This window comes from Anabrus simplex, chromosome 1 (assembly GCF_040414725.1).
Source record: "Anabrus simplex isolate iqAnaSimp1 chromosome 1, ASM4041472v1, whole genome shotgun sequence".
Classification (NCBI taxonomy): domain Eukaryota; kingdom Metazoa; phylum Arthropoda; class Insecta; order Orthoptera; family Tettigoniidae; genus Anabrus; species Anabrus simplex.
In genome coordinates, this window is record NC_090265.1 from 482292312 (window position 1) to 482319839 (window position 27528).

General features: G+C 38.7%; 1 protein-coding gene across 1 annotated transcript in view; it reads right to left on the bottom strand.

The window, feature by feature from the left end:
* Positions 1-27528, bottom strand: part of SPoCk (secretory pathway calcium atpase) — a 288883-nt gene that overhangs the window by 171554 nt on the left and 89801 nt on the right. Inside the window, exons 6-7 of the mRNA XM_067135304.2 lie at positions 6785-6934; positions 3911-4122 (exon numbers count right to left, since the gene is read on the bottom strand). Of these exons, the coding sequence (XP_066991405.1) occupies positions 3911-4122; positions 6785-6934 (362 nt within the window). The remainder of the gene's footprint in view (positions 1-3910; positions 4123-6784; positions 6935-27528) is intronic.

Genomic DNA, 27528 nt, shown 5'->3' on the forward strand with positions numbered 1-27528 from the left:
TCCATATTTATTACCTATACTGAAAAGATTGTTCAAAAAGGATCCACTGGAAAGCTTGGAGAGTTTTGCACCGCTCGACTCGCTCTGTGTAAGACTGCAGAGGCTGGTGCACTCATAAATTCACATGAGCGCATTTTACTCCTGCATCATCTGAAAGAGGCCCGAGTGACTTTTTTAACAATGCACGTAAATTAGCCGTGATGTGTGTAACAACGTACGTAAATATACAGCACATACTGGTGCTTAATTTTACATTTGTGAGTTGTACATAAGTTACTCTACATACGCATAGTACGCAGGACATTTAGTTATGGAGAAGAAAGCTAGACAGTTTATACATGAAAAATTGAAGTTTGAGAAAGTGGATGCTAATCCACAGAAATTGCACAGATGTTGGGCTTTCCTGCGACAACTTTAAACATAATTTTAAGTGACATGTGTAGTTTGCTTTTCTAGGAACGGTTTTCCTTGATGTTTTACTATGTTGATGTTCTTAAAATGTATTATTTATTTCATTAATTATAATAACTGTAAAGACTTGTTTGATTTCATCGTAATTATTATGTTCCAACCTAACCTTAAATTTAACAGCAAAATAGTTTTTCATTTTTCAGCACATTCCCTCTTTAAGACTTTTTTTCGGTCCCCACAAGAACGTCCTAATCAGTCTTGGCTGTAGTTAGCAAATAGTAATTACCTCATCCCCCTATTCCCTTCTTTACAATTATGGCACCTTTACAACTGAAGACCTCAGTGCATGAAGGGGATAACTCACATTTTAACAAATTTTTCAGGAGGCACAAAAAAATAATTTAAAAATCTAGACATGGTATTTCATTCTGTTGTTTATACAGGTTGATTAAGGGTCTAAAATTTATTTTGTGGGCATAAAATCACCATAATAATAAATACATTGCTTTTTAAGTAATCAGCAAACAGTTTATTGCTTGACATATTGTCATTCATTTGTAAATATAAGTAATATATAAGAAGCAATATTAAGACATTCTCTGGCACTTTCAAGTTAAATGAGTCATACACTAAGAAGAAGAATCATCATCACTTTTGGAACACAAACATGATTCTGATAGAGTTCATAGTATCACATGCAACTCTTACAAACATACTGCAATGCAAGTTTCAATGTATCCTTGAGTTTGGCATTCTTAATGGGAAGCCTACTGTTATATGCAGGCTCAACAGTGAGAGTTACTTGCTGTCCAGACTTCATCACAAAAAACTCTTCATAGTGCATTCCACTCTGATGGTCCAAACTGAGTCTGTATGCTGATTATGCAGTTCCCCCCAGTCTGTTTTTGACCATGGTTTCCCATACCTTCTCCCGAGGAACACTATTGTACGCCTTTGTTACATCTATGAATGTCATGACCAGATCATTTCCAAATTCCTAATTCTCTTCCACTTCTAAAGCCATGTTCCTCTTGCAAGTTTCCTTCCAACATTCTCCTCTCTAAAATCCTTTCCAGTAGTTTTGCCACTTGTGACAAGAGTATGATTCCTTTATAATTATCACACTTTTTGTCCCCCTTCTTGAAGACTGGTATTATTATTCCCTTTCCCCAGTCTTCTGGTACATGTTCTGTCTCCATATGCACTTTTAACAATCTGTACACCCATTGCTTTCCAACAGGTCCAGCGAGCATTATCATTTACACACTAATTTCAATCCCTTCCTAGTGCCTTCCTCATCTTCATTTTACAGACTGCTAATTCCACCTCTGGCATAGTTATACCATCTACTGTTGAGTAACCACACCATATTACTATTGTCTCATCTGCACAATTTCTCACTTTGAGAAGTTCATCAAAAAACTCCATCTTTGTTTTCCTACAACAACCAGCTCTGACTCCCATCAAGAAACAATACTCGGTAATTACTGTTCAATTGGACATCTACAATAAGAGCACAATGGGGATTCCAGAGATTTCAGCGAGTTGAGAGGAGAGAGACTGCACTTCTTGGAATTCCAACAGTTAAATTTTCTGGGGGTTAATAAATTCACATAATTTGAAATTTTTGGTTTAGAATTTAAGCATCTTCGAACTGAATTTCAGCAAAACAAGCCACGATAATAGTCATTATCGTTATGGACCATCTCCAGTTGCCCATATGTGGTTTGTGAGCCTCCTCCATCTTTGGTTAAGGTAGATCTTTTGATCTCCAAACATTGTCCATTCTATTCCTCTGGTTATCATATTCTATTTTAACTTCATTCAACCATCTTCTCCTAGGTGTTCCTCATAGCTTGGTTCCCACCACGTCTATCTCTAGTCACTCTTGTACATGTCCGTATAGCTCACCTAGTCAACTGATTTTTACTTATTTCCTTCTATACACTGAACTGATATTGATGGTTCCACAGCATCAAATTCAATATTCTTACTCCGCTGAACGGATGTGGGACTCCCATCGCATCCACTGATCCAAGACTTGCTGTAATACAAGTGTATCAATGAATGTGCATGAAGCGAAGTGCGTGCCCTTTTAACTAAGGGTTCAAGCAACATTGGAAGACTGGATATTCCTACCTGCCTAAGATACAGAATGAATAATATAATCGGTTTTACGTCCCACTCACCATTTTTAACGTTTCTGGAGATGCCAAAGTGACTGAAATCTGTCCCGTTGGAGTTCTCTTACGTGCCATTAAATCTTTCAGACATGGGGCCAATGTATTTGAGCACCTTCAAATACTAGGATCGAACTAGCCAACTTGGCTCAGAAAGCCATCGCCTAACCGTCCCTGAGCCACTCAGCCTGATGATACAGAATGACAGGACAATTGAGTAGCCAGGATGTTACTGTTTTGTAGCAGTCTTGGGTGCCTCCTCTGCTAGTACCATTTTGAGCAATAAATGAACAAAAATGACTACATTTCTGAAGAGACTGCTCCTTCCTAACAGATAACCTTGATAATTAAACTAATACCCACAGACCACGGATTAAGAGGGATTTCTTAGCCATAAGTGAAAGAAAATTAATTATTTGCATTTACCTAGGGGAAGATGCACACAATCTGCTCTGAAATAAAATTTATCTGATAACATCCTTATGCTTTTCTGAAATCCGGCCTTGGAATGTACCTTCTTTCTACGAAAATACTTCATAGTTCTAAAAGTGATTGGCCCACATGAAATGAAATGGCGTATGGCTTTTAGTGCCGGGAGTGTCCAAGGACAAGTTCGGCTCACCAGGTGCACATCTCTTGATTTGACACCCTAGGCGACCTGCGCGTCGTGATGAGGATGAAATGATAAAAACGACACATACATCCAGTCTCAGTGCCAGCGAAATTAACCAATGATGGTTAAAATTCCCGACCCTGCCGGGAATCAAACCCAGGACCCCTGTGACCAAAGGCCAGCACGCTAACCATTTAGCCATGGAGCCGGACATTGGTCCGCATACAACAATGGAACTGTTGGTAAAGTCTACTGGCAGACAAGAACCCAAAAGCCAAATACCAGCTTTGAATAACTAATCAAGAAAAGTAAGCATCATATCCTGCATTTCCAGCATGAGAAGGATAGGCTTTAATAATAATGTTATTGGTCTTACATTCCACTTACTACTTTTCTCTTATTTACAGTTTGGAGATGCCCAAGTGCCAGAATTTCGTCGCACAGGAGTTCGTTCACATGTCAGTAACTACTGACAGGTGGCTGACAAATTTGATAAGGTTTCAAAATTTGAAAACATAGGAATTCAAATACTGAGCAATAGATGACAAAATGAATGATAAATAACTGAAGTGAAGACAGGACAGGAGTATGTAGCAACCTCAAGGACCAAGGTTTGAAGGTAGGAGTCAATACTCAACCACACAATAGAAACCAAATGATAATGTCAACAGATCAAGATGAGTTCTCCCTTGGAGGATGGCCATACCTGACACCAATGGTGAACATGTCAAGGATAGGCCGTTTCTGCAGCCATCCAAGAAGCATTATCAGTCCTATGATACAGAATGAATAGAAGGACAATTGTGTACCCAAGATGTCCATACTCTTCTGTAAGGGAGTTTTGGGTGCCTCTTCTGCTTGCATCATTTTGAACACTTCACCAAACTCAGACTTCTCACCTGTGTTAACCACAATACCCTGCAAAGATGTTAATTACGATTAGATCACCATACTATACATAATCACAACAAAATAGACTCAATATATTTTGTAGCTATATAGCCAAATCCTGTAAGAGGGCTACATCCATATCAAATAACTGAACATTACTTTTAGTCTTTCATACCATGCTAACTGCATTTGTACTACATACCCATTTCTACCCAACTGAATCCCCTAATGTCACTTCATAACTTTCAATGAATGATCTATGCCATGTAAACTATAAACAATAAGGGTGAGATTTCAGTCCTACCTAACCCATATGACTAGTCTGAACCAAAAAATTAATCTTACCATCAACTCTCATTGCAGCACGATAGTCAATAAATACCTTTGATTGCTTGTAATAAACAACCCCTGATCCCGTAATTTCTCAATATGGTCAACATATTTCCTTCTGATTCCCTGGTACAAAATATTTTTTCAATTGCATCGGTGGTCTCGAAATGCTCTTGTTTTTATGGGACTTATTTTCCAACACTAACTACCCTCTTTTCTAAAACGCTTGTGTACTGCTTGCCTAATACACTGAATAAAATAAATATAGAAACAGTGGGCGTTCAACAGGTCAATATAGAATTTTAAATCACACACGTATGTAGCTGCAACATCTGGTTGTTTGTATTATTTTGGATAACAGATGTCGAGAGTCAACAGCACAGGCTACCATTTAAGCTAAACAGAGGGCTCTAGAAAGAAACCAAGAGGAAGGTTAAATTAACAAAACATTTACACAAGACTAATTTTGTAGTTGGTTTCTTCAATTTTGTGAAAATTGTCATGTAAATATTTTCAAAATGAATGTAAATTACAGTCAGAATTATTATCAAGTGATGTTGAAGTCTCACAATCAGAAGTTAGTGATATTGTATGGGAAAGTAAGGAATGTGTCAACAAAGTGAGAGTGTGAAGATGGTGTAAGGAAAGTTAATTCAGATACAGAAATGTCTGAAAATATTCAGGAGAATTTGCCTGAAAATGCTATTGATATTTTTAGTGATGAATGATGAAGGAAGAAGCTTTGAATGATATGAAGACATTAAACAGCCCCAGGGCTACAATCTTAATTTACAATATCAATGTTTCAATTCACCTCCCTGTTTTCATACAGCAAGTGAGCCTATTAAATATTTTCCCAGTTTTTTAACAAACTGCTTATGTAGTTGGTTTAAGCACGTAGTATGGGAATTTCAACTGGCAGATGAGTTATGAGATTTTAGAATGATGACTGCACTGTCATGCTGTCTTGGAAAGCTAGGTCAGAATTTTAAGAAAGGATGGACAAAAGATAGTGTGGAGATATACAATAATTTTGTAACAGTAAAAAAATTATCCCTTGCTTAGCAAAGAGAAGTGAACAGTTATGATTAAAAGAAGACACAAGAGATGTGATGAAAGTGCCAGACAAATTTTTGTAACTAATCACCAGTAATCCAATTAAAAAACCATATAGCTTATAGTGTTGGATTACACCATACCCGAGAGGAATCTACTATAGAAACAGTTATATTTTCTCATATCTGTCACTGAGGCAAACCAGGAAGTGGTACAGAAAATCTTAGTTACTGGAGGTTACCACAGAAAGTTCTTATTTGCTGTACATCATGGTCCAACAAATTAGGTGAAGAAACCTATTTCGCACAACAAATTCAGGAAGTAACTTTATCCTTCTTTAGTTAACAGAAAGGCTGTCTTGAAAGGGAGACTTGGGACTGAAAAAGTGAGTATGAAAAGCTACAGAACTACTTAAAGGTAGGCTTCAAGGAGGTTACTTTGTGGCTCAAAGAGAAAAAAAGAGCGATGTGGACAGTGTTGGGTTGCTTTTAAGGATTAAAAAAAAAAAAAGACAAAGTGAGACTGTTTACTACTGTAAAACCTACATAGCAAAACTATTACTATACCCCAATGAACACCTTGAACTTACTATTGAGAATTACTAATCTAACAGGAAAGACCAGTTAGCTTTCCGAACCATTGATAGATTTCTCAGAAATTCCAATAAATCTGTGCAAGTGTGCATATCTGAACACTTGCAGTTCAGAAGTGAATACTGCTTTTATGCATATAAACAGATTTTGTAAATAAATGTATTGCTTCAGATATTTAAAACATGAATAATGTTATTTATGCAGTTAGATTTATGCAGTGATTAATAATATTTTTACAAGACAGAAGTTGTATTTGGTAATATGGACAAAAATTGTGGTCTGTTTAAATATCAAAATTTACAAGATAAAATTAATTAAGCTAAAGTTAGGCATGAATGCCTTGTTCTCTTATTTGTTTTGTGTTACAACAGAGGTCTTATGGAGATGATTGGATAGGATAGGGCTAGGATTACGAAGGAAGTGACCATGGCCTGAATTAAAGTAGAGCCCCAGCATTTGCCTGGTGTGAAGTGTTAATAATATAAATTATTTTTACAAAAATTAATTCCTTCCATCAACAGAACTAAATCCACTCAGCAAAGGTTATTCTTAAAACTGAAAAACGAATTCTCTCCTAAATCAGTGCATTCTACAAAAATAAAAACATACCATTCCAATTACTTATGAAGCAAAATTAAAGGTTTTACAACATTCACCGTGCTACATAAATACCTGTAAGAAATGGATGTGAGTCAAAATTCAACAATTACCTTGCCATTTCCACATCGAACAAGAGTGCCCATGAATGCAATGTTCTTCTTTGAGGTGTGTCCGTTGGCTTTCAATACTGGTGCAGTTGTTTTTGTGGCAGGCTCTGTTTCTCCTGTGAAACTACTTTCATCTACTGCCAGGTCAATAGACTGAAATACAAGATTACAATATACAATTAAATATTATAGCACAGAAATATGTATCACAGAAAAGTGCCCTTATCAGTTTTTACATCACTAAGCAACTTCTTGCAAAACCTTGAAATTTATAGCATAAAATTTAAGAGGTAGAGTAAAAAGCTTTTTTCACAAAGGGAAAGACACAAATGAACTCTGTTTCCATCTCAAATTTGTGATCTATTACATAACTTGTAAACAAGACTATCTTTATGACCTTGTCTACTACAGACAAGTCTTTCCTGGATGAGTTTTACCCATAATCTTGACTAACGGAACTTGTTCGCCTACTGCACAGGTACCAGTTTAGTAAAAAAACACACACACACACAGAGACTAAAAAGAAGTTTGTACATAGGGCAGCGATTCTAACAACAAGCATAAGAATAGTTATTACTTGATTTTAGGGGCCAGGAATGTTGTGTCAACAGTAAAAGTACATTTTTCTGAACTATGTATGGTTCACGCAGGGAACTACAGACCAGCCATTTCCACTACTTTAAAACATTTTAAGACCTACATTAGTATTTGGTTATCAGCATTAGATAGAAGAAAAGACTAGCAATTTTAGAGGAACAATTAACTATCTTGCAAAATTAAGTTAATCAGAATGAATGGCTGATCCATAGTTGGAGAAAATTGTGGTACTTACTGCAGCAAAACTACTGGTTTGCATGTATATACAGTACAACACAGCCGGGAAGTGACTCGTCGATCACAGTCCCTCCCGATGAGCGTCAGTTTAATCTGGAATAAGCTGCCTGACTGGTAACTTCACTGTCGAAAGCCAGGTTTGCTACATCACTCGGTCAACACCCCGATGTACTCCCCAATCTATTCTTCCCTGCTAGTCAGGCTCGCTCTGCACACATTTTGGTACAATGATATTCCAGCTGAGATCTTAATTTATATTTTGGTATAGGACGTGGTGCCCGACGTTATACTGCATGAAATCTGAACAGTCAGAACCATTTCTATCTGTACCTGGGACTTTTTTCATTCTCTCTATCCATTCATAATCTTTCTATCTACTTCTCCCATATTTTCTTTTCGTCTTTATGTTTGGCTCAATTACATTCTGCCATATCTTTCTTAACCTACATCTTATTATTCTTAATTTTCATTTTTCATGGAATATTTTCTTTCTTTTATTAATGACTAGCAGTATCTAGTATCTTCGCTGCACACAAAAACAATGAGTCTTAAGAGAACAGAGCGGTAATTTCATATTACCAGTGGAGTTTATCGGTTATATAATCTATGCAGTACTAATAAACTGGTGAAGCAGGCCCGAACTGTTCTTGAAATTAAAGGGCCAAAATAATTTTATCCATCAGTTACATCTCCTTACATTCATAATACCTCGAAAAATTCTCATAACTTTTCTGGGAGTATGAGGCTAAAATGTAATTTGGACTAAGTAAACTTTAAAGTCTACGAAAACAATATATAGATCATTTCCATTGTATGAAAAATTTCCTACACTTTCCTTTTACATGGTTTTGCTTCTGGGCCTCAATTCTGAACGTTTGATTTTTTAATGAATTTTGTGATCATGTTGGTTATTCTTTTAAGAGTAAGTACAACTGGGGATGCATCCTTTATTAACACTAATCAGAGGGAAAAACAGGAAGGGGCCCTACACTTCAAAAACTGATATCAGCGAAAGAAAGAATAGGGCCACAAAGGGTGTGAAAATAGACTCCCTAGGTCTTAAAAAGTAATATTGTCAGGGACGGAAAAGAACAAAAATTGACCCAGGGAGGCCAGATAGGATAGATGAAGGTGAGCAGTCTGGCACAAGCAAGTGGAGGGACTGCTAGGACTCAGCTAAGGGCCCCATGGGCCAAGTTAAGAACCCCTGGGACCCCTCTTAGTTTCCTCTTCTGAGGTTCTATTGTACAATCGCGATCACAAGAATTCTGGGTGGAAAAATAAACGGGTAACGTTTGGGTGAAGATTTTGGGCAACCCTGAGGATGAGGGAGAATTACCTAGACGTCACATGCGTTCGTCTTCCAGGAGTTGTGGCTTGCGACGATGCGCACTCTGAAGCCACCCCCAACTCCATTTTTTCAGGAACTGATTAATATGTTTGTATGGTTAAACATTCTGGCTACGCTAGCCTTTCCTAATCAAGGAAAAATATTAACTGTAATTTAATTGCGATGAAGTGTATACGACAAAATCCCACCCCATTATATGGCATTTAATTGTTTGATCAGTGCTGACAATAACTTCATAGGAACGGTTTTCCAAACGCCCTTGCATCTGATAATCATAATGATTTAATGCCAGGTTATTTTTACTTTGGTTTTTGAGGATAACAGGTGGTAGTAGTAGTAGTAGTAGTAGTAGTAGTAGTAGTAGTAGTAGTAGTAGTAGTAGTAGTAGTAGTAGTAGTATTTAACAGAGCCTATATTGACAAAAATAAGGATCATTCATTCTTACAGCGGTTGAGCGCCGTTCCATTTGATTATGAAGTCATAGTCGAGACCACTAACATTTCAGCCAGACCACACACACAAGAATTACACCCCTTTTCATGAGTTTAATCTTGATCTAAACATGGTGTGTCCACGCCTCCGTCAAAGAAAGAGTTGTGATTTGCTGAGCGTGTAGTACCGACCTCCATCCCATCAACGTCTTGTGTTCGGACGTACAGGGCTATGCATCGCATATGACAACAGTGCAGAGATCTGAACCTCTGAATAAACATATTTGTGTACACTACCTAAAATAGACTAGGAACAGTTTCTGGGCTGTGTGAAACTAAACAGAGGGGTTTGAAGAGAGATCTACTGCTGAAGATTAGGGCCTACGCTTTTTATTTATTCATTACTGAATATTAAAGGAAGCTCTCCTAGGATAGAGCACAAAATTACACACGTAGGAAGGTTTATCTTAGGACAGCTGTTTGAAATGTTCATCCGGTAAACTCTAACCTAATATAATGCCAACTTTTGAGTTGAAATTTATACCACTTATCTTGTAGAGTTCCTATCCTGTTATAGCATATAACATGATTGGACATGTCAGATGGAACTGTTGATAATCCTGTAACAACATCAAAAAGAAACAACTCAAAAAGACAAATATAGGCAGTTGCATTCATAACAATGCACTGCCTATGGTCAATTCTGAGCAGTTTTCCTCTTTTATGCTTCACTACACGCAATGGTCCTACCTCTTGCTCCATTTCTCTCGCTATGAATACTGACTGACTGCTGCTGCAAGATACGAGGGTCAAGCCATAAGTCATGGCAACTACTTTTTTCTCGCGAACAGGAGACAACACGGAAAATCTAAGATATGCATTTGGAAATATAGGACATGTACTTATGCATAGTGCCTGAAGACAAATTCTGACTTCAGGAGATTCTCGTAGGAAAGTGACAGAACACAGGCCATTGGTCAAGTTTTATTATGGTACAGACAGCAAATACACAAGACTATGTACAAAGGACAGGTCTCCACTGGTTACAAACCTCTGAAATAATCACCCAAGGTTTCCACTGTGCACTGCCAGCAGTGGGGCAAGCCCTGAATACCATTCACTGCAAGTGTATCGGTAACGTGTGACCTCTCTCTGAAATGCAGTTTCAATGTCCTCTTTGTTAGCAAACCGTTGTCCACCTAATGCTTCCTGCAGCTCTGCATGGCACTGGCATGCACTTCTGCCGCGGAGAACTGCTATTTATTTTAATATACGATCATTGCTCCTGCTTGTTGACTTCCATTTTGTGATGTTCTCACTCACACACTGACCTTGGGGGCATGCTTAGACCCACACTGTTTTTTTACATACACCATCTAGTGGCATCATATGCAAGTACATACAGTACATTTCCAAATGCATATCTTAGATTTTCCATGTTGTCTCCTGTTCATGAGGAAAAAAATGTTGCTACGTCTTATGACTCGACCTACGTACAACACCTTATCTCCACCCTGTACAGCTTGGGACTACAAGACGACTTCCTGTATTACACCATGCCTTGTGCCTTCATTTCCAGTTATTTAATCACTATTTTACAACAACAACAACAACAACAACAACAACAACAAAAAAAACACACAATTATATATGAAAATCACATTTTAATTTGATTACGTACTCATCCAAACTCTCTAATTGTAATAAACTAAAATAAAATTAATACGACGTACTACTTTCCTTCGAGCTCGCATACAGTCGAGTGAGTGCGACGGTTACTTCTCCAATCAGCTATGTCTATGTCCACGTACAAAGGCAATCTGTTTACATCAGGATTAAACTCTCGTGAAAAGACATATAAAGAAACTGGAGAATTTGACCCTCAATGAGTTGACATACACATTACATCTGTTGCCCTGAAGGAGGCGTGCGATTCCTCCCTTCATTCCCCTCTCCCTTCATTGTCGAGCCAGTGGGATGTGTGGGCAGGCGGGGAAGTAAGTACCTTCCCCTCCGCATGCGTTTCGTTCATGCTTCCGTTTTCTCCACGTCCCCTCATTCTTCAGATGTGTGCATGTGTTAACACGTCTGATGGATGTGGCAGCGGGTGCCTGGAAGTTCATAAATTCTCTACTATTTTCATTTTGATATCTCTTTTCACTACACTTCTACTTCCATATGTTAATATAGATTTGTATTAATTTAATGCCAATACACATGTTTTGGTCTAAGGCATACTTTTTAACTCTACCTTATACAAGGGTAGCTCAGAAACTAATGAACCACATTCTTTTTTTACAACAATTATTTATTAAACACAATGAACCTTATACACAAGAAAGAATGATGTTTCTCCTATACTCCATCTTTTTCCACGTTCTATGCCTTCCTCCAGCGAGAGACAAAGCATGTATGCCCTGGCGGTACCACTCCTGGTTCTGTTCACGAAGCCATTTTCTCACTGTGCGAATCACCTCTTCGTCATCCTCAAAATGTCAACAATGAATGGCATTCTTCAATGGCCCAAACAAGTGAAAGTCTTGAGAGAGCTAGGTCAGGGCTATAGGGTGGATGGGTGTGGCACTGTCCAAACCTGTTTTGTCATGTGTTCCAACATCCTCAAACTTGTGTGAGGGCATGCGTTATGTTGAAGCAAACAATCACCTGGGTTGATATGACGTCCAAGTCGCTGGAAGCGACTCTAGTTTGGCGCAGGAGCCTCACGGCATCACATCAATGAGCATGACACCATTACAGTTCGAAAACCAGCGGAAGGAGTTGCTTTGAATTTTTTCTTCTGTGGATTCCATCGATTGCAGTTTTGTTTCAGGCATAAATGGTGAGCTTACGTTTCATCACCTGTCACAAACCGGAACAAGAAGGCTTCCCCCTCAGCTTCAAAACCTTGCAGCAACTCAGAAATGTTTTCTCCGAGAGTTTTGTGTTCCTCCGTAAGACGGTGCGGAACCCATAATGGACATTTTTTGCGTAATCACGAGACCTGATGATTACACCCACACCTCCTTTGTTGATTGACAGCTCCTGCGCCAACTGCCAAGTCTTTCTGCGTCGGTCCTCACAAATGAGCACATCGGCACGCTGCATCTTGTCAGGTGTGACAGCCGTGGGTGGCCTCCCTGACTGCTGAACACCTTTGAGCTCTGCTGAACTGCTTTCAGATTGCCTCACCCTCTGTGCCCAGCAACTAAAAATACTTCCGTCGATTGCTGATGCTCCACAAACTGCACATAAACATTTGTGAATGTTTTGAACTGTTTCTTGCTCTGCAATGGGAAATTCAGTGATGACACGCTGCTTATAACGTACATCACTTACAGACGCAATAATGAACCCAAGATTAGCATATAACAGGTTACCCACAACGGCTGGCTTGCAGTCATTTGCTATTCAAGCATGACATCACACAGATACCTGCTCTCTGATCGTGGGAGCCCTTTCCAAAGGAATTTAGTGATTGCGGTATGTTATAACCAAACAATTATTAGGTCGCATGTCCCCTATACCCACTCAAACTTACTTTGTAAATAGTAGATAAAGAACACAATGTACAATACAAGAAATAATCGTCAGAAGACACTGGTTTTCATCCAACTTCCTCTCGACCATTGATCGCACTCTCCCTTCCAAGATGCCAGTGGATACTTTGCCTGGTATATTAATCAACGAGATCCCTTGACAGTTGTTGCAATCCTCCCTGTTCCCTTGCTTATAGATAGGTTGAATTACTGCTTTTGTCCAATCTGGAGGTACCTACCAAAACTCCATCCTAATCTTACTACTCTACAAACCCATTACATCCCTGCCTTTCCCCCTATACTTCACCATTTTAGGTCTAATTTCATCTACTCCTGCTGCTTTATGACAATGAAGTTTATTTTCCCATCCTTTCCACTTCCTCAAGCATAATTTCACCAACATAACTTTCTTCCTCCACCCCATGAGCTCTGTTGTTCATGACACCACCATGAAGATTTTGTTTTATGCTGAGAAGATATTCAAAGTTGTGCACTGTATAAACAAAGTTTGTCATATGTACTGTCACTTCTCACTATTACAAAAGTTCACAATAGATAATCCCCGGTTTTTGCATGTGATTACGTGATATCGACTGCAATGTTCATTGCACAGCTTGCAAACATAGGTTTCGTCGGGGTCATGGAAGTACTCAGTGTTGCGAAGTTTATGGTGATACCCATGGACCGCCATCGAGTTAACGAAATGTTGCATGTCTTGATTGGTCTTTGTCCATGTTCTATTCATCATCGCCTCCGTTGAGTAGAAATCGAGCCAGATTTCTTCCCTCTTCTTCACTCTGTCCTGCATTAATTTTTCCCAAGCATCTGTGGATGGAAACACTCGCTTCATTCGGAGGTCCTCGATGAAGGTTTCCTTTGCAAGCTCATATGCAAGCCTTGATTTTGTGTATTTTGATATTCCCAGTGTAGCTTTCAGGAAGCACGACTTGACTGCTTCAATTGTCTTCAGTTCAGCCAGACCCAATTTATTCCATATAATGTCCAGTCCATATGTGGCAATTGGCGCAATTTTCGCATCGAATAGTTTCATAGCAGTTTCTAGTGAAAGCTTGGTAACTGTTTTAATATCATATATAGCTTTGGTGGCCGCCGTTGCTCTAGACTTTATGTGAATCCTACAGGTTGTTGCTGTTGTTTGCATGGTCAGTCCTAGATACTTAAATGTATTGACAGTCTTGAGGACTGTAGATCCTAGGTATATCCTGTCACTTGCGGCCTCTCGGCCACCTTTCCGAAATGTCATTTTCACTGTTTTCTCTGTGTTAATTTTCATCTTGTTATCTTTTGCCCACCTGTCTAGATTGTCTACAGCTTTTTGCACATCATGTAGGGAACTTGATCCAATGACCATATCGTCTGCATATAAGTATATTTCCAAATCCTCTATTCCTTGCTGAGTAACCTTTACCACATCGTCCGTCGCAATGTTAAACATCAAGGGGCTTAGTGGGTCTCCTTGGAGTACTCCGTTGGTCTACATGATCAATTTCGAAGTCACGACTTGGTCATCAATTTGTATGTAATTTGTCGTCAGTATGTTACTTATCAGAGTCGAGAGATTGTCTTTCCCCATTATTGCTTCCAGCTTCGCGATTATTAGTGGCCTGCTTAACGTGTCAAAAGCTTTTGCATAATCAACAAATACTGCATGGAATTTGCCTCTTGGATGTCTGAGGGCTTCTTCAATGTCATTGATGAGGTTGTTAATGGCATGGAGGGTGCTCCTTCCTTTACGGAATCCAAACTGTTCCTCTGGGAGTTTGTGTTCTACTGCGTCTACAACTCTTTTTGTGAAAAGCTTTGTCATTATTTTCAGCATGCATTTTTCTATAGCTATTCCTCTATATGAGTTAGGGTCTGACTGGTCGCCTTTTCCCTTGTACTCAAATGTCAAGTAAAAAATTGCAACTCCACATACTATCTGTGCCTGACAAGAAGTCATGATAGCTTGTAAGTACCGCACGAAACTCAAACATTAGTCGTGACAGAAGAAACAGATCCATGTTCATTATTAAACTTTTCATTATGCATTACTTATAATTATGGTAAATATATACCTAAAGCATAATTGCACTACCTCTTTGAAAAGTACCTTTCTCAATATTACATTTAAATTACATGCTCTGAGAAAGTTGAATATTCAGTTCCTTTATTTATATACTAGCTGATGTACGTGTGCTTCGCTACGGAATTCCAAACTGTATACAGAATTCTAGGTTAGGTACTGTACATGTTGTGAGGAATATTATATTAAATTGCATTACCCTAGAAACGCGATAGGGAAGTCACCAAAACATCTTTTCTCACATGAAGACTTTGTTAGGTAATTTTCATTGTAATGCTACCATCAGTCACAATCAGGTTGGGGAATTTTTGTTATAATGGCAGACATTCACTCTTCACCTGCCTTTTTACATCCTCAGAATGACTGTCTTAGTAGTTTTCCGAACTGAAATAAACCTAGGTCATTACAATGACATCAGAAGGAATGATGCAATTAAAAGCAATGCTTTTATATGAAATAATCAAGTGAAAAACCGCATATTTTCTCACTTTTAACGAACAGAACTAGGCTGCTGATCTTACAACCCAAAGTTACAGAGATAGAATAACCAAGCCGCAGACAGCCGTGATCCATGAACACTCTTCACCTTTTTTCGGCGGGGTTGGGGGACGGGGTTGAATAGTAGAGAGTCCCAGGGCAAAAACCATGCCCTTTTACTAATCGGTTTTCTAGGAGTACACGATGAGTCAGAATCTCAATTCACTACACTGGAGGCGGAAAAACTATCTTACTTGGAGGAAATATTTTCCTCCAAGCCAGTGGAGAAACCCCCTCTTCACTGCTAATTTGGAATAACATGAACGTTGAATTTAATAACGGTGAAGAGGAGGAAGCTTTTCTTAAGAAACTGCTCTTTTCAGGGTTGAATTTTGAGTTATTTAGTGAATTGTGGTGCTATAGTTTGGAATAGGCCTAAATTCTACATACTACTACCAATACTACTAAGCGAGTCTCTGCCTTAAATGTGCACAATGCTCATTCAAAACAACACATCAGAGTAGGGATCAAATAGCTGGAATACTATGATGAACCAGTGTAGTACGTACCAGCAGTATCAGGAAATGTCTGAAGCAGAGGAATGGCATGTTAAAGAAGAAAGTTTCCCAACTCCCCAGATATTTCCCGTCAATATTCAGTCAGGCTGTTTGTTATACTCTGTACGCAGCAGTAATCCCATCTATCGGAGTTGAGAGGCAGCATAAGAGACAAAGAACACCACAACTAACAATGGTCAATGTAATGTTACTGTTGATCAATGATGCGCGCTTTCGATATTGTAGGCCTTCACATTTAGTTTTCTTCCAACTCGGAAATACATCTCTTATCATAGTCACTACGGTAAAACCGAATAAAATAAATGATCGGAAACTGTATTCTCTCTGTTTTGTTATGTAGTACTTTTCGATAGGACCAATATCATAGGAATTTCAAAATTGAATTTTAGGTGCCTTCCCCTAAACTACAATTTCATCTAGGGTGAATAAAATTGTATATAGCTTAGACTGTAGTTTCTTATTCCCCGACTCTGTTAATCCATTTTCTTGTGGCTCGGCGCTGATATGGACTTAGCAACAAAAATACAAATTCATGAATATCTGTTATCATAGCCAGTACAGTAAAAATGTATAAGACATACATGATCGGAAATTTAATTCTGTATAACTTTAGGTATGTAGTATTTATCGACAGGACCCCTTATAAATATTTTAGAATTAAATTTCAGGCCTTCACCTAAACTACCCATTTCACTCAGCGTGAATAAAATAATGTATATCGTAGATTGTAGTGGCTCATCCCCTGACTTTACACACCAATTTTCATTAAATTCTCTTCAGCTGTTTTCTCGTGATGCGTGTACATGCATACATACATACATACAGACAGACAGAAATTACGGAAAAGTAAAATGTGCATTTTCTTGTTACTGTGGACACAGCCGATACAGAAATACAATTCTTTTCATATTCTGAGCAATGTAACAGACAAAACTCTTATTTTATATATATAATATAGATTTATTTTTCACGTGGATTTTGATATTTTGTTATGCATGCTCTTCCTGTATCTCTTGGATGGGTTTTGAAGTAGATAGGAATGATATCTTAATAGGTTCAGAAATGCTAAGTGATTTTAAATTATGAGTTGAAACATAGGATGTATGTTCTCTAAACATGTACCCATGCTAATATAGACAATTAATAAGCATTGTACTTGCTAAGCATTGACAAGGCGGGTCTAAAACACTCCTGCCCAGCTGGCTAGTCAGTCTTAACCTTCTGCCATGCCGCCGACTTAAATTTATCTAAAAAATAGCTGCAGTACCAGTCATTGACAAGGCAGTCATATAGATTGTGCAAAGTTATCCAATTTCCTAGCTTTCAATATTGTAGGCCTTTACATTTCATTTTCTTCTGATTCTGGGATGTAAGAGCATCTAATACAAAGGCAGTCCTTCCTTCTTTCATGACTCCCTCTTGCCTTATTCCTTAAGCGATCGTTCCTTTACGATTTTTCCTCTTTTTTTTTTTTTTTTTATAATCTTCACATTTTTCCTTGTCTATACAGACTGATGACCACAGGGTTTTATACCTTAAGACAATCATGACAAAAAACATTGCCAGTTAACACGATTAATTAATATTTCCGTATTAAACTTGGGGTTGATATGGACTAAGCAACAAAAGTCTAAATTAATTATTCTACTATCTTAGTCGGTACAGTAAAGGAGATTGGAACTTGCATTCTCTCTTTTGTTATGATACGGTATGTAATACTTTTCGATACAACCAATAACATAGGTATTTAAAAAGTACATTTTAGGCACCTTCCCCTGAACTACGGTTTCATCCAGCATGAATAAAAATCATTTGTAAGCTAGACTGTAGCACCTTATTCCCACACTTTACATACCTATTTTCATTACATTCTGTTCACCCATTTTCTCGTGGTTCAAGTATTGATATGGACTTAACCAAAAAAAATATAGAAATTCACAAATATCTTATCATAGCCAGTACGGTAAAAATGTATAAGACATGAATGATCAGAAATTTAATTCTATATAACTTTTGTTATGTGATATAGTATTTATAGATAGGACCATTAATAACAAATATATTTGAGAATTAAATTTCAGGCCTTCCCCTGAACTACCATTTCACTCAGCCTGAATAAAATTAGATAGATAAATGTCTTTACTGGCGTAGTTAAGGCCATTGGGCCTTCTCTTACACTAAACCAATTAGTATATATTAAAGTCATAAGTAATAGTACCGTAATTAATACTAGAAGACACAATTTAAACACAATCAAAATATACCTGAAATAAAATTCCACCACAGTGAGACATACATACAACAGCAATAATAATAATAATAATAATAATAATAATAATAATAATAATAGTAATAGTAATGATATTGTAGTAGCACGATCACTGAAAGGCCAGAAATGCACAGGTCACTCGCATCCTGCTGTACCCCTTAACGCTCTTTTAAATGACACTGTAGTTGGTATTCCTCTGAAGTCGTTCGGTAAACGATTCCATTCTCGTGCAGCAAACACCGAGAATGAGCTGTTATATGCGGCAGTCCGATGGTGAGGGATGATTAGCAGGTTGGATGTTTGAGCCCTTGTATGTCTGTCATGAACATTTGATAAGTAATGGAAACGCGAAGAAAGGTAAGATGGGGAAGATGTAGTAAGAACTCGATGGAGGAGAGACAAAGTATGATGGTTACGATGAACATGGAGTCGCGACCACTCTAATTTTAGGAAAGATGGTGACAAGTGGTCATATTTTATTAAATTGCATATATCTCTCACACATGCATTTTGAGCGCTCTGTAGCCTTAGGGAAAATTGCGGCCTCATGTCATTGAAAACATCACAATAGTCAAAGTGTGGCATTACAAGAGCTTCAATTAATTTCTTTTTAAGCTTCATTGGAAATATATGATTATATTTATATAAAGAATGTAAAGCTGAGTAAACTTTTTGACATATGTAAGACATGTGCAGACCAAGTCATGCGTTCGTCCATGATAACACCGAGATTCTTTACTTGTGATACAGCAGGAATTGGAACATCCTGAAGGATTACTCTTGGCAAAGGATATTTAGTTATACTTGTTATTTGACTTTGATGGCCAAGAAGGATTACTTGCGACTTTGTAGAGAATTTCAGGCCATGCGCAGCAGACCAATCACTAATAGCCTGTAAGTCAATGTTTAGTAAGTCTATATTTTCCTGAAAGTCTCGTGCTGTAGAGTCCGTGTAGAATTGAAGATCGTCAGCGTACATATGGTATTTGCAGCGTCTTAAATTCGATGATATGTCATTCACAAAGAGTGTGAAAAGAAGAGGACTAAGTACAGAGCCTTGAGGGACTCCTCTGTTCACATGGCACCACGAGGAAACAATTCCATTATTACCTTTCACACATTGTTGACGTCCGTGAAGATAAGAATGCATCCAAGCAATCGTACTCTGAGAAAAATGTAGAGCCTTCAGTTTTACAAGTAAAATGTCGATGTCTACGCTGTCAAAAGCTTTACTGTAAACTAGTAGTACCAGAACTGTGAACCGTCCTCTGTCTATTGCTTGTCTAACATCCTCAGTCACTTTAAGTAAGGCTGTAGTTGTACTATATCCTTTTCGGAAACCAGGCTGGAGAAGATTAAGGAGATTGTGCGTTCGAAGGTACTCTGACATTTGTATATGGACTACATATTCCAAGATTTTAAATAAAGCTGATAAAATAACAGGTTGGATGATAGTCTCCCACGTTCGAAAGCGTTTCACTTTTCAGAAGAGGTAGCGCAATAGCCTTCTTTCAGAGAGTTGGATATGTGGAGTATAGAAGAGAGAAATTGATTATAAGAGTTAAGGTTGGTGATATATAATCAAGAATTAGTTTGACTATGTCAGTCCCAATGTCATCAATTCCTTTTGCTTTCGTGCTTATTCTGAGGACTGCTTTTCTGACTTGCAGGGGAGTCACGTGACAAATAGAATTTCTCTGTCAGGGGTAGGTTGTGTACCATAATTCATAAGTCTCTGTTTATCGCCAGGTCGTACTGCGGAGCATTTAGCAGTAAAGTAGTCGTTAAGAGTCTCGAGAGGTACTGTAATTTCTTCTCTATTCTTGTTCTTCGTAAGTCCAAGCTTATTAATAATTTCCAAAATGTCGTCGCTGTTCTACCGTCAGGCGTAATTAAACTGCAAGCGTGTCGCAGTTTAGCATTTCGTATTTGTAGTGTTGTCTTATTTCATAACTTCCTATATTCGTCAAAGTTTTGTACGGTAGGGCCATTTTTGTACTGTCTGTGAGCGCAGTCTCTTTGTTTAATTAATTGTCTAATTTCGTCATTTAACCACGGGGAGGGTCCTTTCGATATTCACGCTCGCCGCTTTGGGGCATGCTTGTCAAATAGTTCCGTTACTTTGCTATTAAAGAAGTCAACTTTGTCGTCTAGATTGTTATAGTTCGCTTTGTCGTGCCAGGGTATTTTGCCTGCGTCCTCTAAGAATCTATCTTTATTTATATTTTTCAATGGTCGATAGGTGATAAATTTCTGGGAGGGTTTCGGTGGCCGGAGGTTATACGAGATGTATATTGCGTCGTGTGCAGATATACCAAGTAAAGAGGTTTGACCTACATTGAGAACTCTGAGTTGCTGGTAACTATAAGATCTAATAGTGTGTGCGAATGAGATGTATGGTGAGTCGGAGAGAGAGGTATAGGCATAAAACAATGTTTTGAGTCATGTGGATTCGGAAGAAGTTGCGTCAGTTAAGTCCGTATTGAAGTCTCCCATAATTATTGTGTGAGGATAGTCTGGCAGTAGTTTCAGTCAGCTTCAAAATCTTCTAAGTGACCTGTATTCGGAGGTTTGTAAACCACTCCTACAAGAGCTTTAATCCCGTTCGTTGTTATTTCTACCAACATGTATTCTGGTTTCCTCTCATACCTGCCTGGTGAATGACCTAACAACTTAGGTTTGAGGCTGGTTAGGAAATAGCCACATACCCCTCCACCCCGTTTGTGAGTGCAGTCATTTCTCAGAAGCGAGTAGCCTTCAAGATAACCTTGACTCAGACACTAGCAGGACATGGAAAACAGGTGGAGTGAATATTTCTACTATCTCGTCCATTCAGTTGGCTGCTAATATACTTTGCACCTTTATATGACAGACGTGTAGGGCTCTGGGATGTTGCGAGACAAAATTCTTGAGGATACTAGCGGTACTTTGGCCAAGGTTTGTGCTAGAGGGTGAGGGGAGTGGAGACAGAGGAAGGACGGGAGAGGGTAGCTGGATTGAGGTGAAATAAAGTAGCTGTTGAAATTGACTAGTAACGTCAGAGGAATTTGTTTTGTAACTTGTAACTCTTGCCAACTTGGAACGATGAGAGTTAACAAAATGTACAGATAAACACAAAGGGCTAGGAGGAATTTAACGTTAACTGAAGTAGTGGGGTGCAGGAATATAATGAACTGTGCCTAGAAATACCTATTAACTTAAAGTGCGACTACATTAAGGGTGTTGTGTCTAAATTAATAAAATTAAAATTAAAGGTACTTAAAAATGAAAGTTGTTAAAATGAATAATCATAAAGAAATAAGAAAGCAAATGCAATTATTTGGTAAAATATATAGACAAATAGTTGCTAAAAGAATTTTTAACTAAGCTAAACGAAAATAAATGATAATTCACTAAACTATTCTAAGATAAAATTTAACGATCGTGAGAGAAATAAATATGGACTAATCTAGGAAATAAACACTCAGTTCGGTGCACTCAGTTCATTGAATTGTTACATTTAGCTGCCGTCACTGTCCTTAGGAATGTCACTCAGCCGGTTAATTCTAATTTTACTGCCATCTGGTTTCTTAATAATGATGTCTCCACTCGAGGTCCAACAATTGCTCTGATTAAAGCGGAGAATAGCAGTCTTAAGAATTGACAATCTGGTGGAGATTAGATCCTCGCGAATAGTTACTGGGGTATCTTTCAATTTTTGCTTATTGCGAAACAGTTCCTGCCTTGTTCGATATGATGTGAATTTGACAATGATTGGCCGAGGTTTCCCTGGAGATTTAAGTCTGACTCTGTGACTCCTATCAATGTCTTGCAAATTCACATTCACACGTATCTCCCTAAAAACATTTACCGCAAGTTCGTCCATATTTTCACTTGCACTTTCCTGTACCCCAAAAATTCTAACATTAGCTCTTCTACTGTATTGTTCCAGTGAGTCACATCTTGCAGCAAAGTCTTCCCTCATCTCGCAGATTTCTTTATCCCTGCTCTCGAGTTTTGCGTTCAATTCTACCACAATTTCAGAATTGAACTGGAGAGATTTTTCTAATTCCGTTATGACGCGTTCTGTCACACGCTGCGATATGGCGGCTACTATCTTTTCAAGGAACTTACCAGAGCCTAGACTGTAGTGCACCATTCCTCCACTTTACATACTAAGTTTCAATAAATTCTCTTTAGCAGTTTTCTTGTGATGCCCATACAGACAGACAGACAGACAGACAGACAGACAGACAGACAGACAGACAGACAGACAGACAGACAGACACGATGCAAAATTAAAAAGTGCATTTCCTTGTTACTGTGGACACGACTGATACAGAAATACCACTCTTTTTAAATTCTTAGCAATGTACAGAAAAACTTATATATACACAGTAAACTATAGCATAAGGATTATAAATCCATTGTGTGTCTAAAATCTTTCAATTAAAATTGCAAACCTAAAAATCACATTTGAATTAGTGCACTGTTTGTCAGTATTTGCATGAGTATGTGAAGTGTTAAGAACTGCATTCACTTTCAGCTTTACAAGGAGGAATAATGTGCCCTTACCTTGTTTACAATTATGATTGATAAAGAGTGTCCAATTTCTATTAGTGAATGATGGTAGTGAAATCACTAAGCCTGCCAGGGATAATTCCTGCCTTATTTGTACGGAGAAAAATGATAAGATAAGTATCCTTACTTTGACTCTTCACGAAAATAAGAACCCATAGCATAAAATGAATAATGACTTCCATTCAAATGCAGCGGTCCTAGAGAGACATGTGGCGGACTGTACAGTCCTAGCTGAGGTGAAACTGTTGGACAACGGTACGCGTGGATTTTATGTCAACAGGTGAGCAAGTAGGAGCAGCATATAGTGCTGGAATGGAGATGCTGATTTTAAGTTACGCCTTCCTTCCTTCCTTCCTTCCTTCCTTCCTCTATCTCTTTTTTAGTAGTGAACTGCCAATGTAAATAACATTTTCTTCTATTGTATATAACTATTATCCCTATTCTGCTTTTGCAACATGCAAATTTGCAGTTCCTATAGCATGTTCATTTTGTCTACCTTTTTGCATTGGTCTCTTTCTATGGTTGCAAATTGGTGAATGCTGTCGTGCATATTTTCACACATCGCTGAATATCTTGAGTTCTCTGGCATTAACATGTTCTTTATAACGCACTTATATGTTCCTCCCCGATTGTCCTACATACTGTTTGTTGCATTCCTGTCATGTCAGCATATATACTCCCAATTTACTATAAGGACTAATCTTGTTTATACTTTGCAAATTAAAATTTTGTTGTTATTTGTCCTTAATGAAACACTGATGTTATGTTTGGTAAATAATCTAGCAAACCCACATGAGTGTATTGTTGTATGAGGATGTGGCATACTTTTCTTTTTTTATATTCTTGGGGAGGGTTTTACATCTATTAGCAATCTTATTCTTTATCTGATTTACATAACTCCTGAGGTATCCATTGTTTCTGGCAATTTCATGGATAATATTCATCTCTTTAATAAATTTCCTCTTTCTTAACAGTGTGTTGATTGCCCTGTTGATCATGCTGTGTGGAATGCTGCTCTTTTGCATTCTCCTGGCCGGTTGGAATCTTTTCCGATTATTACATCTGTTTGTGTAGTGTCCTATTAAGCTGGTATTCTAAGTGATCATTCTTTCTAAACATTGTCATATCTAAATCATTCTGAGTTTTATTCTTCTCATATACAATAGTAAATTTTTTGTGTTTATCTACACTATTTAACTATTCCAATAATTGGTTTAAGTTCCTGCTCGTTAATGATTACAAATATGTTAACCACGTACCTCAGCCAAAAATCTCATTCCTTTACTTTATTAACAACAGTAGAAGTCCACTATAACAAGTACAGCATATAACGAGATACCCCTTATAAAGTCAGGACTTTTCGGTCCTTTCAAAATTCCTATATTAAACTGTGTGTTATCCTTCGGTTACAGTGAGAGCCCTATCACTGACGCATCTGTTATTACGAGCAATTACGTGTGCACATTTTTTTTTGTACCGATATTTATGCACCCAGCCATTATATTGCATGCGACCGATCATCTTCGGTATCCTTTCCTTGGTATGTCACTAGCGAGCTCCCTCGTCGACATTCGAAGGTTATGTTTGAGTTGATTTGTAATACCGTCGACTGCTGTTCCGTAGAGCAAAATCGAAATGTAAAAGAACAGGTTTCTTAATAAATGCTTAAATAATGTGTCCAATAGTGTTGGCTACTGAATGTATGATTCGAAGCAGTGTATCGATTCATTCAAGTGTCCGAGTGAATCGATTCACAGGAACGGCGAGCTCACGGCACATGATTCAGCTTACTCCCAGCGGACAGTGCTGAGTGGCGCACTCACTGGACGTTGACGGGGAGCCGAGCTTCCACTGCAGCGAAACAGTGAATTAGTGAATCATGGCACATCGAAAGAATCGTGAACGAGCGCGGCTCAGTGAGACACATGATGCGCACGGCTCCTTATCGGCTCACTGGACACGCGGAGAGCCGAGCTACCGCTGCAGCGAGACATACAGTGAGCCATGGCACATCGAAAGAATCGTGAACGAGCGCGGCTCAGTGAGACATAAGATACACACGGCTCCTTATCGGCTCACTGCAGCGAGACATACAGTGAGCCATGCTACACTGAAAGAATCGTATGCTATAATGGACTCTCGAGCTCAGCTCATTTGAAAATAATACCCATTTGCATTCACTGTCCTCTTCTTACAGGGAGGTTTAAATAATAGATGGATTTATTTGCAGTGTTAAAAAGGTAGTCACAACATAATTCTGAAGTAGCTAGTAAGTAGGTAGGCTATTAGGTTATACTATTTATTAGTTTAATGAATCTTAGTATTATAACTTAGTTGACATTTGACAATTAAACTCGACTCTACCCTGCCCTATAACTATGAGTCATGCTCATGACCACTCAAAAGTACCTGTTTTATATTGGGAAGAACGGCTCAGTATTCTCTCAGTTCATATGTCACATCGTTGCACAAGACTTCAATCATATGTGGACAGACGCAATAACAGTATGTTGAATCAGAAAACCAGCGGGCTACTGTACATCTCGGGTAGCCTATACAAAATATGACTATTAAAAAAAATCCTCAGCTGATAGAAAAATACTTTTTTTTTAAATGACTGAGCGAGTTGTCGTGCGGTTAATATCGCGTGGCTATGCGCTTGCATTCGGGGGATGGTGGGTTCGAATCCCACCGTCGGCAGCCGTTAAGATGGTTTTTCCGTAGTTTCCCCATTTTCACACCAGGAAATGCTGGGACTGTACCTTAATTCAGGTCATGGCTGCTACCTTCCTAATCCTAACCTTTCCCACCCTGCGTCACCGGAAACCTTCGATGTATTAGAGTAACTAGCATTTTTTCTAAGAAAGGAGTTCATAGTATGAAGACCAGATGGCAGCTGCGAGCACTAAATGCTGTTGCTGCTGTCTTACCAGCACATACTACACAGATGCGGTAGGAGCGGTGACCAATGAGCTGTGAATCGGATCACTATCGATTCAGTAACGTGAACGGAATCAAATGAATCGATTCAGTAAAATGAATCGAATGTCCCATCACTAGTGTCCAATAGCAGTTAACTCGCTGAAAATAATGGCTGAACTAAACAATCACTTAATTTGAATGCTAAATACTGCGATTAAGTAAGAATATGATACACCTCAAGATAGGGCAGAGTGCATCACTGATTTCAGCGTTTAGTTTATATTCTCTAGCGCCTGGTTAAATTTTGGAAAGGCTACTACGTAAATTTATAGCAATATCCATTTCTCTACTGGCGCTCGAAATATGTTTTCATGATACATACTGTATAGTACGGTTAAATGAGGTGACGCTGTTTGAATACAAAAACTGAAAAGTTTGCCTCAAAATGCGACCTTAAGTATAGTTTTCTCACTATGCGCAGTTGCGAGCTTTCTTGCATTTGAAGGCGATGTTGGAGCCTATTAGTAATACCAGTCAACTTTCGTTCCGTAAAGAAAATCAGAAATGAAAAAAGGAAGAAGCCTCAAGACCTGACAAAGAAGCAGCCCTGGACAAGTAGGACAGGGATTGGTCAGATTGTGAGCAGACCAGACCAACCTCGCCCAGCTATCATCTTGAGATAGCCAAAGAGAGCTAATCAGCCATGCTCGAGAGCAGAGCGAGCCACTTGTTTGTAAATGGAACTGTTGCAAGTTTCTACCGCCTATGAAGTCTCACCATCTCGGACGGGTAGTGGGAGCAGCGGACGGGATAACCTATTCCATCCAAGGACAGACTAACCTAACCACTACATGCATGGACCTACCTACTGTAATTAATGTTGCAGTGATTCAGAACCTAATACCCGACATCATATCAGGTCATGACTTTCTAGTAGAAAACAATGTGATCCTAGACTATGCAGCTCATGACGTCTTTTTGGGAAAAGACAGACGTCTGAGGATCGCCTGGCATGATGGAAATCTCTGGATTTGCAAGGATGAGGAAGTCTACGTAGACCTGGGAGATATTCAGTTAACGCAGCTTCAACTAAGTGAAAAAGAGGAGCAGAGATGGGCCTTAAAGGACTTTCTGGAAGTCAGCACCAATAAAATATGACATACTACCACTGAATGCAGCACTTCCTCACCAATCAAGCAACGTCCATATCCAATCAACCCGGATAAGTGTAATTTCATCATTCAGAAGATTCAAAAGATGGAAGGGCAAGGTCTCATCGAACCCTCTACATCCTGTTGGGCTTCGCCTATCGCCCTACTGAAAAAGAAGAATGGGGAGTATCGACTGTGTGTGGACTTCTACAGGTTGAACAAGAAGACCGTTAGTGACGCCTACCCCATGCCTGACCTGAAAGAGTCGTTGAAACAAGTGGGTCTAGGATTTTCAGCATGCTGGATCTCAACTCAGGATACTGGCAAGTGAAGGTCGAGGAAACTTCTAGACCGCTGACCGTCTTCTTGACACCGAGAGGATTGTGCCAGTTTACAGTGATGCCTTTTGGACTGAAGAATGCTCCTGCAACCTTCATGCAACTCATGGATAAGGTATTGTCAAGATACGCTGGAGATTTCTGCCAAGAGTATCTCGACATCTTGATCCACAGCAAGAATTTTGAACACCTTGTACACCTGAAGAAAGTGCGG